Raw genomic sequence first — 13,787 nt, 5'->3', positions numbered from 1 at the left:
GGGCCAAATAAGACAAGCCCAAAAATAACACAATCCATTACTTGCAAACGAAGCACTTCAAGTAGGTCCCATGAAGTAGGTCCTTGGAGAAAAACCAGCGCTGCCGGTTCCCTTTGGTGCGAGTCATCTGATTGGTAGAACACTTTTTTTTTTTACCTGCTTGCACGCTGAATAAATATTATGAATACGGTCGCACTCGCTCCTTTCGCCTTCCTCTACGATTTCTTCGTTTTTGACAAGAATTCGAGCCTTCAGGCAGCCTTTGCCAACAAATTGGCCTTGCTGGTAAATGAGGTGAGATTTACCTCATCTTTGCATTCTCTACTTCGGCTCTTTTTTTTCCCGGGGCACTGGAGAAATTTCATGGAATGCTTTATCGCTGTAAGTACGCTGTAAAATATTTCGTTGATAGACATCAGTATCGGGACGACGGTGTACACGCCCCCCCCCCCCCCCCACCGCCCCCCCAAAAAATACAAGAAATAAACACAAACAAACACAAGTGGACTGATGTTTGCCTCTTTTTGCCTGGTCGCCAACTGACAGGCACTGAGCCAGCACTTTTTTTCCCTCCAGGGCACATTGCCCTATCACGACAACTTTCTAGTAAAAACAAAGTCGATAAATACTGGCATCTTTCAGTAAAATGGCATATTTTGTCCCGCCTTGCCTTAAATCGACATATCGAATTTGTGCGCTTTAGATACTCTAACGAATACAGTTTACAGAACCTGCATCAGTTTTTGGTGCAGAGTTATGCTATATTAGGTACGCTAAAGTTTCCTCTTAAGAGGAAGCTTTAGCTCGGTGGGTACTCCGATGTCGCTTATTCAAATAAGTGTGAAATGCGGAAATGCTTTTATAAAGCAACCTCTGGACAGATTCGAATGAAATTTGTTGCATTTGAGAAAGGAAGGTAAATTCTACTGACTGCAACAAACGAAATTTTGATTAAATGTCTGCATTTATTTACAAAAATTGCCAGAAATCGGTAAATTAGAAAATATAGATGCGCGAAGTACTCTCCACTAAAAACAGATATCGCAGTCCTGTAAGCTTTATCTGTAAGTGTGCTTAAAGCGCACAAATTCTATACATCGTTTTACAGCTTACGTGAATTTTTACAATGTTTTCAAGGGTTTTGCAAAAGTTCCACTCACATATCAATGGTACATATAACATTCGAATAAGTTCGAAATCGTGCAAGAGCGTCTTGCCCCGCTGAGCGAAAGTTGTTCGTGGGTGAAAAAATGGCGACCCCGAGAGAAGTATATATACATTCGAGGCATGATTAAGTGCAGTATACGGAGGTGCGTTATATATATATATATATATATATATATATATATATATACTGCTGAGCATTTGCTTTTATGCAGAACTCGGCATTCAACTCTTGTGTTGTGCGACTCAGATCCTTGCAACATTTTGCTTTGGGACCGCAATGAAAGTCGCGCCACATTTCGCGCGTTCGTCTCGTGCGATGGCTCGGCAATTTGCTCCACCGTTTGATACGAGTGTTAAAAGACAAGACGAGTTGGGGTGACGAGCCGGAACTTTGCGCAGACATAGTGCGGGTAGACCTCATTTATTTTGGAAGGGCGCCGTACTGATTACAGCGATCACGAATAATGAATTGTAATGGTTGATGAAGCAACGAGGAAGAGAGAAAGCATGCAATCAGCAAGAAGGACACTTGGCGTTGGAAGAAACAAGATGTACGCGTATGCTGTCGAAGATAAGCAGGGCAACGTTATCAGCAATTCTGACAATATAATAAGGGCAGCATAGAAAATTTTATATGGAACTTTACGCTACACAGCACCCCTACGTAACCATGCTGTTACACAGTGGCAAAGAGGGAACAAAAGTTCCACGCGTAACAGCACCGACCTTATATGCAGCCACATTATAATTCACACCCAGCCTACTTTAAGCATTATGCCTTAAGGCAAGTCTCCATCACAATAAAAAAAATCAGAACACAAGGGATGAGGTTGGAAGGGCTTCGCAAAATATGCCTAGGAGAAGAGTGGTAGAAGGAGAAAGAATAACACTCGTCATTACAAAAGATGGCGGGGATATATGTGGTACTCGAAAGCATGCGACCATTTACACGCAATGCCTCATAAGCTACTGTATCATGTCATAAGAAGCCAACAAACAAGGACACCAAAGACACCATAGGGGAAATTACTTGTACTTAATGATTGAATTAAAGAAACGATAACTTAATGGCAATGAAAGTGGATGAAAAAATTATGCAGATCCCACACACTGTGGGAATCGATGTAAGCGAAGTTTTCCGTGCTGGATGCTTTGATTAACAATAATTAGCGATGATGTCGACGGCTAAATCTTAATTCCTTCAACGTTGCTAACACGAGAGTGGTGAGTTTATGTTAAACGTTAGCTTCCGTGCACCACTGCTGTTTGTCTGCGTAATACACAGAACACACAGGGAAAGGTGTTTGCTTGAGGCGTTGTTGTGCACCATATTTTATAACCTCTGAGAAGGTTGAGCGTTGTCATTGCCTCACATGGCACATCGCATTGTGGCAAAAGTATTAAACTTGAATTAGATTATGGGGCTGTACGTGCCAAAACCACACTCGGGTTATGAGGCAAGCCGTAGTGGCGGACTCCGGATTAATTATGACAGCGTGATGTCCTTCAACGTGTCCCAAAATCTAAGTACACGTGCGTTTTCTATTTCACCTCCGTCGAAATGCGGCTGCCGCGATTGTGATCAAATCCACAACCTCTAGCAATGCCATAGCCGCAAAGCCAACGCGGCGTGCACAGAAGTGTTGATTTGACGGTCGACCGCTTCCGTTGTGTCTCGTGGACCGTGAGGTGCGCTTTAATTAATGCGGCTCTGCTTCTGCACGCCTTGCGTAAGTTGCTCGCTTGACACATTTGCATGGCGTTTATTTTTCAGAAATAGCAGCAACGTACTGTACCATACCTTGAAATTTAGCTTATCCTGTGTCTCGGCAACCGCTTTCGTATATTAGTGTGGTTTCCTTGCCTTCTCACGTCACCTCCCCCTTCTCTTGTATGGGAACTGCCTATTCTCCTCCATTTCCTTCTTCTCCTCTTCTCCTCTCTACAGTTCTATCTGCATCTCCTCTGGCCTCGCACGTCAGTAGAAAGGGAAGCGCTGCAGTTTCTGAAATGCTTCTGAGGGGAAGTGAAAACCTATAGTTACAAGAGAAGACCTTTAGTTAACATGAATTCAAGAGAGGTTTAGTGAACTAAGTCACTGATCGTTTTGCACAGACCTCGTCTTGCGGAATATGCTACTGCAACAGGCCTTATATTGTGCCGAGGATCAGGGTATGCACCGCCGCAAAACGCGCGAGCTGTGCAAGGTAAAGCTGCAGATCGTCAGTTGCCGCTGTCGCCTCGTTTGCGGTCTTCGTTTGTTTACAGGCTCTTCATCTCTCTTGCCTTAGATGACATTCCAGCCTTTCCCGCCATACTAGGCTTCGAAGCCGTCGGCCACCCGTTACGATTACATCATCACGTCGTCATCAACTGCGACGTACTCGTCCGCCGTCGCAGCCCCTGAACAACAAAGTACGAGTTGAGCGATTCCTCGAGCAATGCAGCATGACTTTGCAGTCACTGACATCGGCACGCTCTTCAAGTGCGTCGCTGGCGAGCACAGCTCAGTGGCGTCTGCGGACGGCCGTGGCAGTATATACGTGACGAATAACTCAGACGCCTCAATTCCTTCGTTGTACATCCAAATTCATTGCAGTGGTCTCCACGTTGTAGAGGCGTTTGCAATACAGTGTGAAAGATAGGAATACCTCCGGGACATAATTAATCCTGCACTATATAGGTCATTTCGTTGTAGAGGCGTTCTACTTCATGGCGTTAGGTTACGAAAAAGCGCCAGATTCAGTAGATATGCCAGCAGTCACGGAGGCATTGCGTAGTCAAGAAGTAGAGGTAACATACACGTATATCTAAAAAAATATCACCCAAAGTTCCACAGCTGTACCTCATTTGTTTACACAAGAAATTGGGAAAATGACAGTTAAGAAGGGCGTCAGGCCGGGTGGCATAATCTATTCAACGTTATTCATTGCATACTGGCAATAAACACGCAATCAGTTAGACCGGCCGGAAAAGATTGGGCGAGTATAAACGGGGAACGGGGAACAGGGAACACTGTTTGCAGATGACATTGTCCTTTACAGAAGAGCTGGAGATGACTTGCAACGAATGATCGAGGACCTTAGCCGACAAGGCCTAAGAGTATATTTGCAAATTAGTACGCAGAAGACTGAGGTATAATTTAGGAGACTTTGCTGTTGGGCTAGTTGGTACACGATCCTAAAAACAAGAACAGCGCAAGAAACTGGACAAGAAAATGAGACAACCACAACGCTGCTCGATAGTCGGGCAAGAGAACGAGAATTCGTGATTGGCAATCAGCCTCTAGAATCTGTGCTTTGTCTAGTTAGACCAGTCACACGGGACCAAGTTCGCGAGAAAATTTCTAAACGAATAAAGATACGTTGAAGTACGTACGGCAGGCGCTACCAAGTCGTGACCGGCAGATTATCGTTATCCTTAAAAAGAAAAATCTTACATACGACCGGTGCTAACATATGGGGCAGAAATTTGCAGGTTAACAAGAAAGATTGAGAACTAGAGGCTAAAGACCGTGCCACGAGCGATGGAACGAATGATGGTTGGTAGAACCTCAAGGAAGACAGCGGTGAGGAATGAAGAGCAAATGGGAGTAGTCGACATTCTATAGCTGGGGTAAAGAAAGAGAAATGTAAATGAGCAGGCCGTTTTTTACTACGCAGTGCATATAAACTTTGGTCTATTGGAATAACAGGATTGGTGCCAAGGGAAAGGATGCACATCAGTCGAGCATGCATCCCATGTCTAGATTTTTTACGAAGACATGTTTTGTCTCTCGATGACGGCGCAGAATTATATGGCATGATAGGATACGGAAATCTGAAGGCATAAAATGGAATCAACTGATGCAAGAGAGGGCTAATTTAAGATCGATCGGAGAGGCCTTCAGTCTTGCAGTGGACATAAACTAGGTTGTTATTGTTATAGTTGTTGTTGACGATGACGACGACGACGACGACGAACTTGGTACAGCGAGTGGTCCGTATAGTACAGAGTCCGTATTGTACATCGATTCTTTTCGGCCTTCTTCACTGACCGGACCCGGATCGGACACGGCCGGGCCACCGTTATCTCTGAGACCGGCCGACGAGCACAATAAAACTAATACACCGCAACATGCATGCAAAAGTGGCCGCCGACGAGCACTCCCGTGTCACCGTTCATCAAGACAGAGCGAGAGAGAGAGCGATTAGATTGTTTAGAACTCGCTTTAAGAACGCTGAAAACAATGAGAGGAAAACAACGCCACATCACTCGCTAGGTATACAGTATAGTGAATGATATGGCACATTGCATAGCCAAATTTTTTCGCCCAATTGTTTTAAGCGGGGTAGCTCGCACTGGTGGTGATAAACTTTATTGAAAGGGGGAAGGGCAAAGAGGGACGTGGCTGAGGGTTAGGGCTCAAGTAAGGCCCTGGGCCTGCTTGGCCTTTTCCGCCCAGTCCACCAGTTCAAGTTGTCGGTCGACGTCCCCGGAACTGAGCCAGGCTGTCCAGTCAGTCTCGCTGCTGACGGGGGGATGAGAGAACGGGAGCGAGGTGCATTCCCACATTATGTGTGTGAGTGTTCCTATTTCTGAAGAGAGCTTACATTTGTCGCTTTCCCTGCCCCCTGTGATTTTGTTAATGTATTTTGGGTGTGGGTATGTATTTGTCTGAAGTCGCCGAAACGCGACCGCTCGCACTAGGTTGGAACGCTGCGCAAGTCAGCACACAATCGTTTGCTTATCAAGAGTAAAAGCAGCCTGTCAATGGTTAGGTAAAATCTCGGAGGCCATGGGCGGGGAAACGTGTTTCGTACAAGAATTACATGTAACGCTGGCGCTAGTGGCTCGGGAGCTGCAATATACCGGTTCCGCCAGCACAAGAATTAATTATGGAGTGCTATTCTGGGCATTGTCAGATTCCGCCATCTTGTCCACTTTGATTGGCCCAGAGAGCTGTTAAGACCTCTCTGATTGGCTCGAAATCCCGTTTTCCAGGATTTGACAATATGGAGAACTTGACGATGTCCAAAAAAGCCCTTATGAGCAGCACATTACTTTGTTTTCCCAAGCTTTGTAATTCTGCCTTAAAACGGCTTTGTGACTTCGAAAGTTGGTTCTTCTCAACGAAATATTGCCTCATAAATGGAACAATTAATTCGCAATGATTACTCGTGTGTGCAGAGACCGATTGCATTGCAGGTTTAAAAAACCGTGAATTCTTAGGAATTTAGCAAGATAAAGCGTAATAAATAAATTCACAAGACTGTTTGAAGCTAATAACACGAAGGTTGGACGGATCCATGTACCAATCATCATTCTCGTGACAGCTAAACGTTCACTAAGCCCATAGTTCCCTTAGCTTTTGTAGGAAACTCTGTGGGGCTCGAGGACATTTCCTACTGCGGACAACGCGCTGAATGAGGACACCTCAATTGTTCTTCGCCGGAAAGTATATAGCAGGCTTTTCGTGGAATCGAAATCGGCATGCTGGCAGCGTTGGCGTTCCTCGCGATAGCGAGCGGCTTCGTTCGAAGTGTGACCACCTCTTGGGGGACCGCCGTCCGCGTCTGGGGAGAAAAGTTCGCGGGAGACTATTCCTCTGCAGACTGCGCACTTCCGAAGATGGGCGAGAGAGATGGCCGGAGGATGACTGGCCCTCTGGTGGCAAAGATTTCCGGAATGTGTCGCCGATACCGCAAGCTCGCTGCCGATGTCTCTTATCTCGGCAAGTGCAGACGAACGTAGTCTAAATACACGATCATTTTTGCATTTCGCTCCAATCTAAATGCGACCGCGATAAAGCACGCGACCTCAAGCTCAGTGGTGCAACGCCTTAGCCGATAGGCTACCACGGCGGGTTTCGTTAAACCAGTTTCCCGCAAAAAGTAATGGAAGGAACTTTGGCGTATTGTGTCTATATACGGGAGATGCGAGAGTAAAACTTTATTGCTCGTATAAATAAGCTTTGGTGACGTCACGGAAATGGTGATGATTGTAGCTTACATACCCTCGAAAGAGAGATGACATGTGGTTTCGAAACCGAAGCGGCTTATACAAGAGTACTATAGCATTCGCTGATTACGACAGAAAGATGATCACGATGATGAGCCTTCAAAACATGGTACATATACTTACAATGGGGGATGTGCCAAGAATTCGATGGATTTGCACACACGTAACTGCCGGAATTATTAAAGAACGGGGAACGAAACAATATCGTGAAATAGTGTGTGTGGCGCAAAGAGCCAGTGCTTCAAGTCTCCTTCTTCTCAACCACTGGCCATTAAATTTATAGTAAAACCAACAGCTGAGACATGCCAATCACTTAAATATGTTTAGAACAGATAATACTATTTTAAAAAGTTCCCTGCTGGTTGTTATCAGTGACGTATTAAATTACGTCAGTAAGATCTTGATGAGGGCTAGTTGGTTCATACTTAGAACTGAGGTGAAACAGCGCGAAAAAGACGAGGACACAAGGAAACAAATACCACAGACAAGCGCTGACTGCCAACTGGAAGCTCTTTTTCGCGCTGTTTCACCTCAGTTCTAAATTACGTCATATCGGTCTTTCGGCCGATACGCCCACCCGAATTCTCTGGGCTGCACCAGTTTCGAGATATTAATTTTCAAAGTGTCCGACGAAATGCTTTGCTGTTCCAGTTTAAGAAAACTGCGTTTTCTTAAAAGAAGTAACTGGAACGCCAATGCATTTCGTCGGACACTTTGAAAATTAATGTCTCGGAACTGGTGCAGTCCTGAGAATTCGTTCCAAGTGGATACGCCTTGCGAACTCACCGGCTATAATTCGTAGATTTAAACATGTGCCCTAAATTAATTATTTAAAAGTTAATTCGCATAATTCTTGTAATTATTTAACTGATCATTTTGATTCCTCGTAGAATGGCCGACTCATCAAGTAATTTAGATCGATTAGAATTGTACTATCTGTCACAAGCAATTTCTTAAAATGTTGGACCTTCTAAAAAAAATCGCCCGGTATACTAGTTAACTTTTCTCAAAGGTTCTAATTGTATTGTTCCCATTATTAGATTCTTGGATATGATTGTGTATTTTTAATTTATTACATTCGTAACAGGTTGCAGATGATTACTTGGACGCATGTTTTATTTTTCTGTATTTAGAGCTTGTGTTTTTGTACGCATATTTAGTGTTGTTTTTACTGTTATAATTTAAAACCTATCAACTGTGTTTATGTATAGCAGATCCCCCTGCAGTGATGTATACCTCTATTTGTATACTTTTGTATGTGAAAACATCAATAGAAAAATAAAGTGGATTTACAGAACTCCTAGACCACCTTTTGCTACGCACAATTCTATGCCGTCGTTTCTTAGTCATTGGTTCCGCAAATGGCCGGGGAGCAGCAAAGAAAAGTAATCACGTGCGGAGCACCTTATGTTACTCTTTTTTGTACTTTGCACGATCATATGTTTCACGAACATAATGACGTATTTAGAGGGCACTGTTGCAGTTTTTAAAGGCAACAGATCTGGACAAGCGACTGTAGCCAGAACAGATGCTTATAGTGCTGCAGGTGCTACGGAGCTGTGCGGTGACAGTATGCGGCGACAGTGACCGACTGTGATTGTATGTCTGTGCTCCTTTCTTTCTTTATCTCTACTTTTTATCACTTTACCTCCCCCTCCCCTCTCTCCCCAGCGTAGGGTAGCAAACCGGATTTCCCCCTCTAGTTAACCTCCCTGCCTTTCCCCTTTCCTCTGCCTCTCGCTCTCTTTTCTTCTTTTTTTCTTAGAAGTGAGCACGGTAGCGCATAAAACAGAATTGATGCGGAAGAGCTGCACTCCTGGGGCACTATTTTTGGCAAGAAACGTCAATCAAGGACACGGCATAAGGTAAATAATGAAAGTAATGCTGACTATCCGCTGGTCAGTGCCGTGTGTGCGCTGCATATCCTTCTTTATTTCTTTTTTATTTCCTTCTTTCTTTTAACTCTGAAACGACAAGAAGTGATGTGTTCCAATGCTATATCCTTTAGATGGGCCCGAGTCTTGCACACCACGTGCGATGTCAACATTTCTTTAACATTTCGAACATTCGTTTACTCCATGTTTTGTGCTTAAAACAGTTTACAACTCTGCAAGCAATTTTGATATGTACGACGCTGCTGCATACGCCACGCCACTCGTGCGTGTGTGTTTTAGCTAAATTGCGATGGCTACAAACTTGCCGATGACAGCGTGCCTTTCTTAACGGAGAGAGTGGGGAAGCACAATGACAATGACAATGTAAGACAGAGAAAGAGAGAGAGAAAGGGAAATAAAGATGCCGGTAATAAAAATGCTCGAGCACAGAATACTCACGTAGAGCGTGGAGTATTCGGTGCCGTAAAAGGTGATGGGAGTGCTTAGTTGGACCTCGGCTGAGCTGATGTCATTTTCTCGTGGAAGACTTTGGTCCTGGTTGACCCCATACGGAAAGAGGTCGGCCTCGGAGAGAGATTTAACTGAACCAACGAACAGGAGGAACAGCACCGTGCACGCCGGCCCCCTTCCATGCGCCATGGTGGCGAGAACACGACTGAGAAACGGCGCTGGGACGTCCGCTATCTCGGCTGCTTAGAACCGCGGGACGGCCGATTAGAAGTCTTGGAGGGGGAGAGAGCACAGTCGGAGATACGGACCAACGGAAACAGCAGACGACGCCAGCGCGGCCGCGAGCAGACGACTCCAGCAGCAGCAGCAGCAGACGGCCAGATGGCGTCGTGGTCTGCTTCCGTTTCTCCCGCGACATGTTTGTGTCCCCTTTCCGAGAATTTTCGCGTGCACGGTGCGCCCCTGCTCGTTTTAACCCCACCCATATTTTTTGGGGGGTAGTCCCGACGGCATATACAGTTACAAGTGGAATATGGAAAGATCAGGCAGGATGCTAATCTAGCAGAGCGGAACGCGGCAATGGTTTCCAATCACAAAACGCGACGCGAACACGTGACCCCGCACGATGGTGTCGATGGTGTGAAGGCACCACTTTCGTTCTCGGAAGGTGCGCGTAAGTATAGTGGCGTATGTGCGGCGGCTCGTCGGAGGCGCAGTTATTTTTGCTGGTAGCGCGGTGCCATCGCAGACGTAGGGCTGCTTTTGAAGTTGGTGTTTTAAAGCTCACGACGGTTCGCCGGCGACCGCTGCTGTACCCTACGCCAGAGCGCAGTGAAGCTGCTCACTCTCTCTGCTTGCTTCTTGACGCTCCAGTGTCGGCGCGAATTTAGAGGCGAGACAGGAAGTGGCAAAAAATAGACGCTCCTTCGAATGTCCCGCCTTTCTACCAGCAGACAAAAAGGGACTGTGAACCTTTCCTATAGCATTGCTCGCGAATGTGCTTTGGTTCATGCGATCAATCAACAGATGATTGCGCCACTTCTTTTAAGTGTCCATCATTAATGAAAACTGCTTGACAGTGGTGTTACTAACGTTTTTGAAATCCTGAGTCTACTACACGCCAAAAGTACGACAATACGATCGCTCCCTGAACATTATTTTCCTTTCAACAGGGCCTGCAGTGCTTCGGAAATAGAATTATTTAACTTTGACACATTTATCGACGGTTCACGATAATTCGTGACTAAGAGGATATTAATCCGTATAGTTTTACTCCCCTATCGTAATGTCTATATAAAAAAGATAAGAAGTAAACTACCGTTTATAAATTATCAAATAGTCATTGACTACACTCCCTCGACTGCCATGCACGCGTGTACTATTTTACTTTTCGCCAATGACCGCTTTAGCGAACTGTCGCAGTTACCGGGTCATTACTCTTGCGAACAGGGCGTTTTCTGTGTATCCGAAACTTTGCGAACGTTGCCCATGCTAAGGAGGTACGCTCAATTAGATTGTAGGTGTGACGCGAGCAGTGTTGTACATGCATTCTCAATTCTACGTAAGTACCAGCGATTACTATGGAATGCACAGTGACGCGCATCTAAAGTATACGGGACCGACTCGAGCCGTGAGATTAGATTTGACAGCCGCCGACTGTGCTCGCCGCTATCTTAAGTGCTCTTGTGATTTCTGGGCACAAGTTCGCCCAATAAAGTGTTACTGCACCGTGACATCTGGTGGAGGTGCTTCTTCGTTCATTTACCGGACACATACCCCCGGCAAGCAGAGGTGAGGCAAATGCCCTCACTTGAAACGAAGCAATCTTTACATACCTTCCCGGTCTTTGCTGACCGTGGCTGCTGCTCTGTGTTGCCGGACAGCTATCGGAAGGAAAATGAGACAAAATATATAGTGCCTGCGACGGTGGGATACGACTTAGGAGTCCCAGCACAACAGCCCGATAGTCTAACCATTAGGCCATAATCGCACACATACTTATTCAGGGTGTGTACCAAGTTGAGATTTCCAAATTTCCCGAGTTTTCCAAGTTTTCTCTGAGTGCTTTTGAAAAAAATTCCCTGAGGGACACAGAACTTTGTTTTATGTCAAGACGGGCTGACACCGCGTCACTCGATGCTTTCACTCTCTAGTAAGCATGTTTAAAAATAAAGACTTAAGCGAGTTTGAATAGTAAGGAGTAGTACGTGTTTATTTTATTCCAAAAGAAAACAGAAGGGAAGGGTCAGTAAAAGGCGCACCGAATAAGATATCTTCGAATAAGAAATGGTAAAACTTCCTGCAAATCGAGTCAAAACATTCTCAATTGCGAATCAAAAGGAGATCCATACAGAAGCAAATATTTTCGAATATGAGCTATTTCTATCAACTGATAGCACACTCATTGGTATGAGGCCCGAACTTTGTCGCAAGTAACATTCTCTCGCAACAGCTAGTAAGTCATCCTCAACTATGCTGACATACTCTCAGCCCGCGCACAACGCCTCAGTGTTGCGTTTCACTCCTTTAAAGAGTTTGTTTTGGTATGGATGAGGGACGCCAACATCACGGCGTCAACCAACACTTTGTCTTCTGTGCTCAAGCTCCTTCAAAGAAGCAGCGCGGCACACTTCCTTTCCCGTTCATTCCTCAATGCGTAGGTTCTTTGTGTTCTCGTCCTCCTTCCGCCACGCGTTCAACCCACAGACCATTCGAAGCATCCTCTAGGTCAGTTGTACAGACAAGGTCCGATTTTTCGGAATCCCCAGGGGCCGCGATAACGTCCGCAAAATCGGGTAGTTCGAAAAAAATGAATGCATGTCTTTTACTGCCCTTAAGGGCTCAAATCGTCACAGGAACATCCGAAAAAGCTCTGAAGGCCTGTCAGCACACTTATTGAGCATATCGGTGCTCGTACTGTGACAGGAGATGGCGGGTGCATGCGTGTATAATTAAGGAATACATAACCCCTTCACAATTGCCCCTTCCCAGGCTTGTTATGGTTCACCGCAATACTTTCGCGTGTGCTTCACAGCGTAACGTTGCTGTATTGAGGCGAAGATAACTTTCAAAGCCGGCATTATGCAACGCGTTGTGCTTTCCGAGCTTTGAAAACAATCGCGAGGACCACAAAGGTGGAGTCGGTGCCATTGCTGACTGCGGAGAATTCTTTCAATAAAAAACACGGCACCGAACGGCAAGAGGCTTAACAGAGAACGTCGAAGCAGCTAGGCCTAGCGTTGCCGCGTGCGAGAGCGCCGATAGCGCCGGTTCGAAACGGCAAGGCAATGAAAAATGGCGGCGGCGGTGGCTTTGATTAATGCCGTTTCGGAGCTGCGGTCACGGAAAAAAGTCCGGAAAATCAGATGGCGAAGAGTTCTTGCGTCCGAGATTTTGGACGTTCTTATATACATGGGGCCACATCAGACTAGTTCACACCACTTGAAAACCAGTAGTACCACTTGAAAACCAGTAGCAATATTTTCACCTGGGGCTCTATGGGATACCGAATTATCGGGCGTCCGGAAAGTCGCAGATAACCAAATCATTGCTAGGGAAGCCACGGAATCCGAGAGAGAAGTCATTGAAGCTACCAAATACGAAGAGACGGTCACAATCAGTGCGTGAGCGTACACTCCTTATCGCTGTTTTGCAAAGGATTAGCGCCTTTCTTGGAAAAGCGCCGTCTTCAGAATGTGTCATTCACCGATGTTTTTTTTTGGCTTTTATGACTGCCTGGTTTTGTATGGTGCATGCGCGTATTGGTTTTCATTTCTTTTCGACCCAAGTGTTTCATTAAACTCTGTTGCTAGTCCAAGCATCTGTGGTTGTCTTTTCTCTCCTCTTGTGTACGTGTCTTCGAAGGCAGGGTTTCATGTACCAACAGGCCTAGCACCAGACTCTTCTTGGTCAAAATTAATTTCAATGGCGGAGATAAAAAAATTCATCATAGTTCGTTTAGCAACTTATTTATATCTCACCCTTTAGAACATCGCGCCATAAATTTATGATTATTCGCCTTTTCTTTGCGAGCTCAGCGTTGGAGCAATCCGGCGACGCGCCTTTCTGGCTTCCCGCCTCATGCCGCTTCATCACGTTTCCTCAGGACACAACAGATATGCTTTGTAAATAATAAATGTTATGCCGCCAAAGCTTGTATAGCCAACAGCGAGCTCGTTGGTGTCAAACCGCGCAACTCCTGCGAGGGTTCTCTCGGAGTAACAAAAACCGATCTTGAAGGCCATGCTTTTAGGACTGCAAGCTCGAGAAGCGATT

At 45.6% G+C, this 13,787-nt stretch overlaps 1 protein-coding gene across 1 annotated transcript in view; it reads right to left on the bottom strand.

Annotated features, from left to right (window-relative positions):
• Positions 1-9,761, bottom strand: part of LOC126525546 (nidogen-like) — a 46,170-nt gene extending 36,409 nt beyond the window's left edge. The window contains exon 1 of the mRNA XM_050173446.3: positions 9,501-9,761. Within this exon, the coding sequence (XP_050029403.1) occupies positions 9,501-9,701 (201 nt within the window). The 5' untranslated portion in view covers positions 9,702-9,761. The remainder of the gene's footprint in view (positions 1-9,500) is intronic.
• Between the last annotated feature and the right edge of the window lie 4,026 nt (positions 9,762-13,787).

The sequence above is a fragment of the Dermacentor andersoni genome, chromosome 8 (assembly GCF_023375885.2).
Source record: "Dermacentor andersoni chromosome 8, qqDerAnde1_hic_scaffold, whole genome shotgun sequence".
NCBI classification, from domain to species: domain Eukaryota; kingdom Metazoa; phylum Arthropoda; class Arachnida; order Ixodida; family Ixodidae; genus Dermacentor; species Dermacentor andersoni.
Note: the sequence above shows the minus strand (reverse complement) of the source record. Positions and strands in the feature narration are given on the sequence as shown.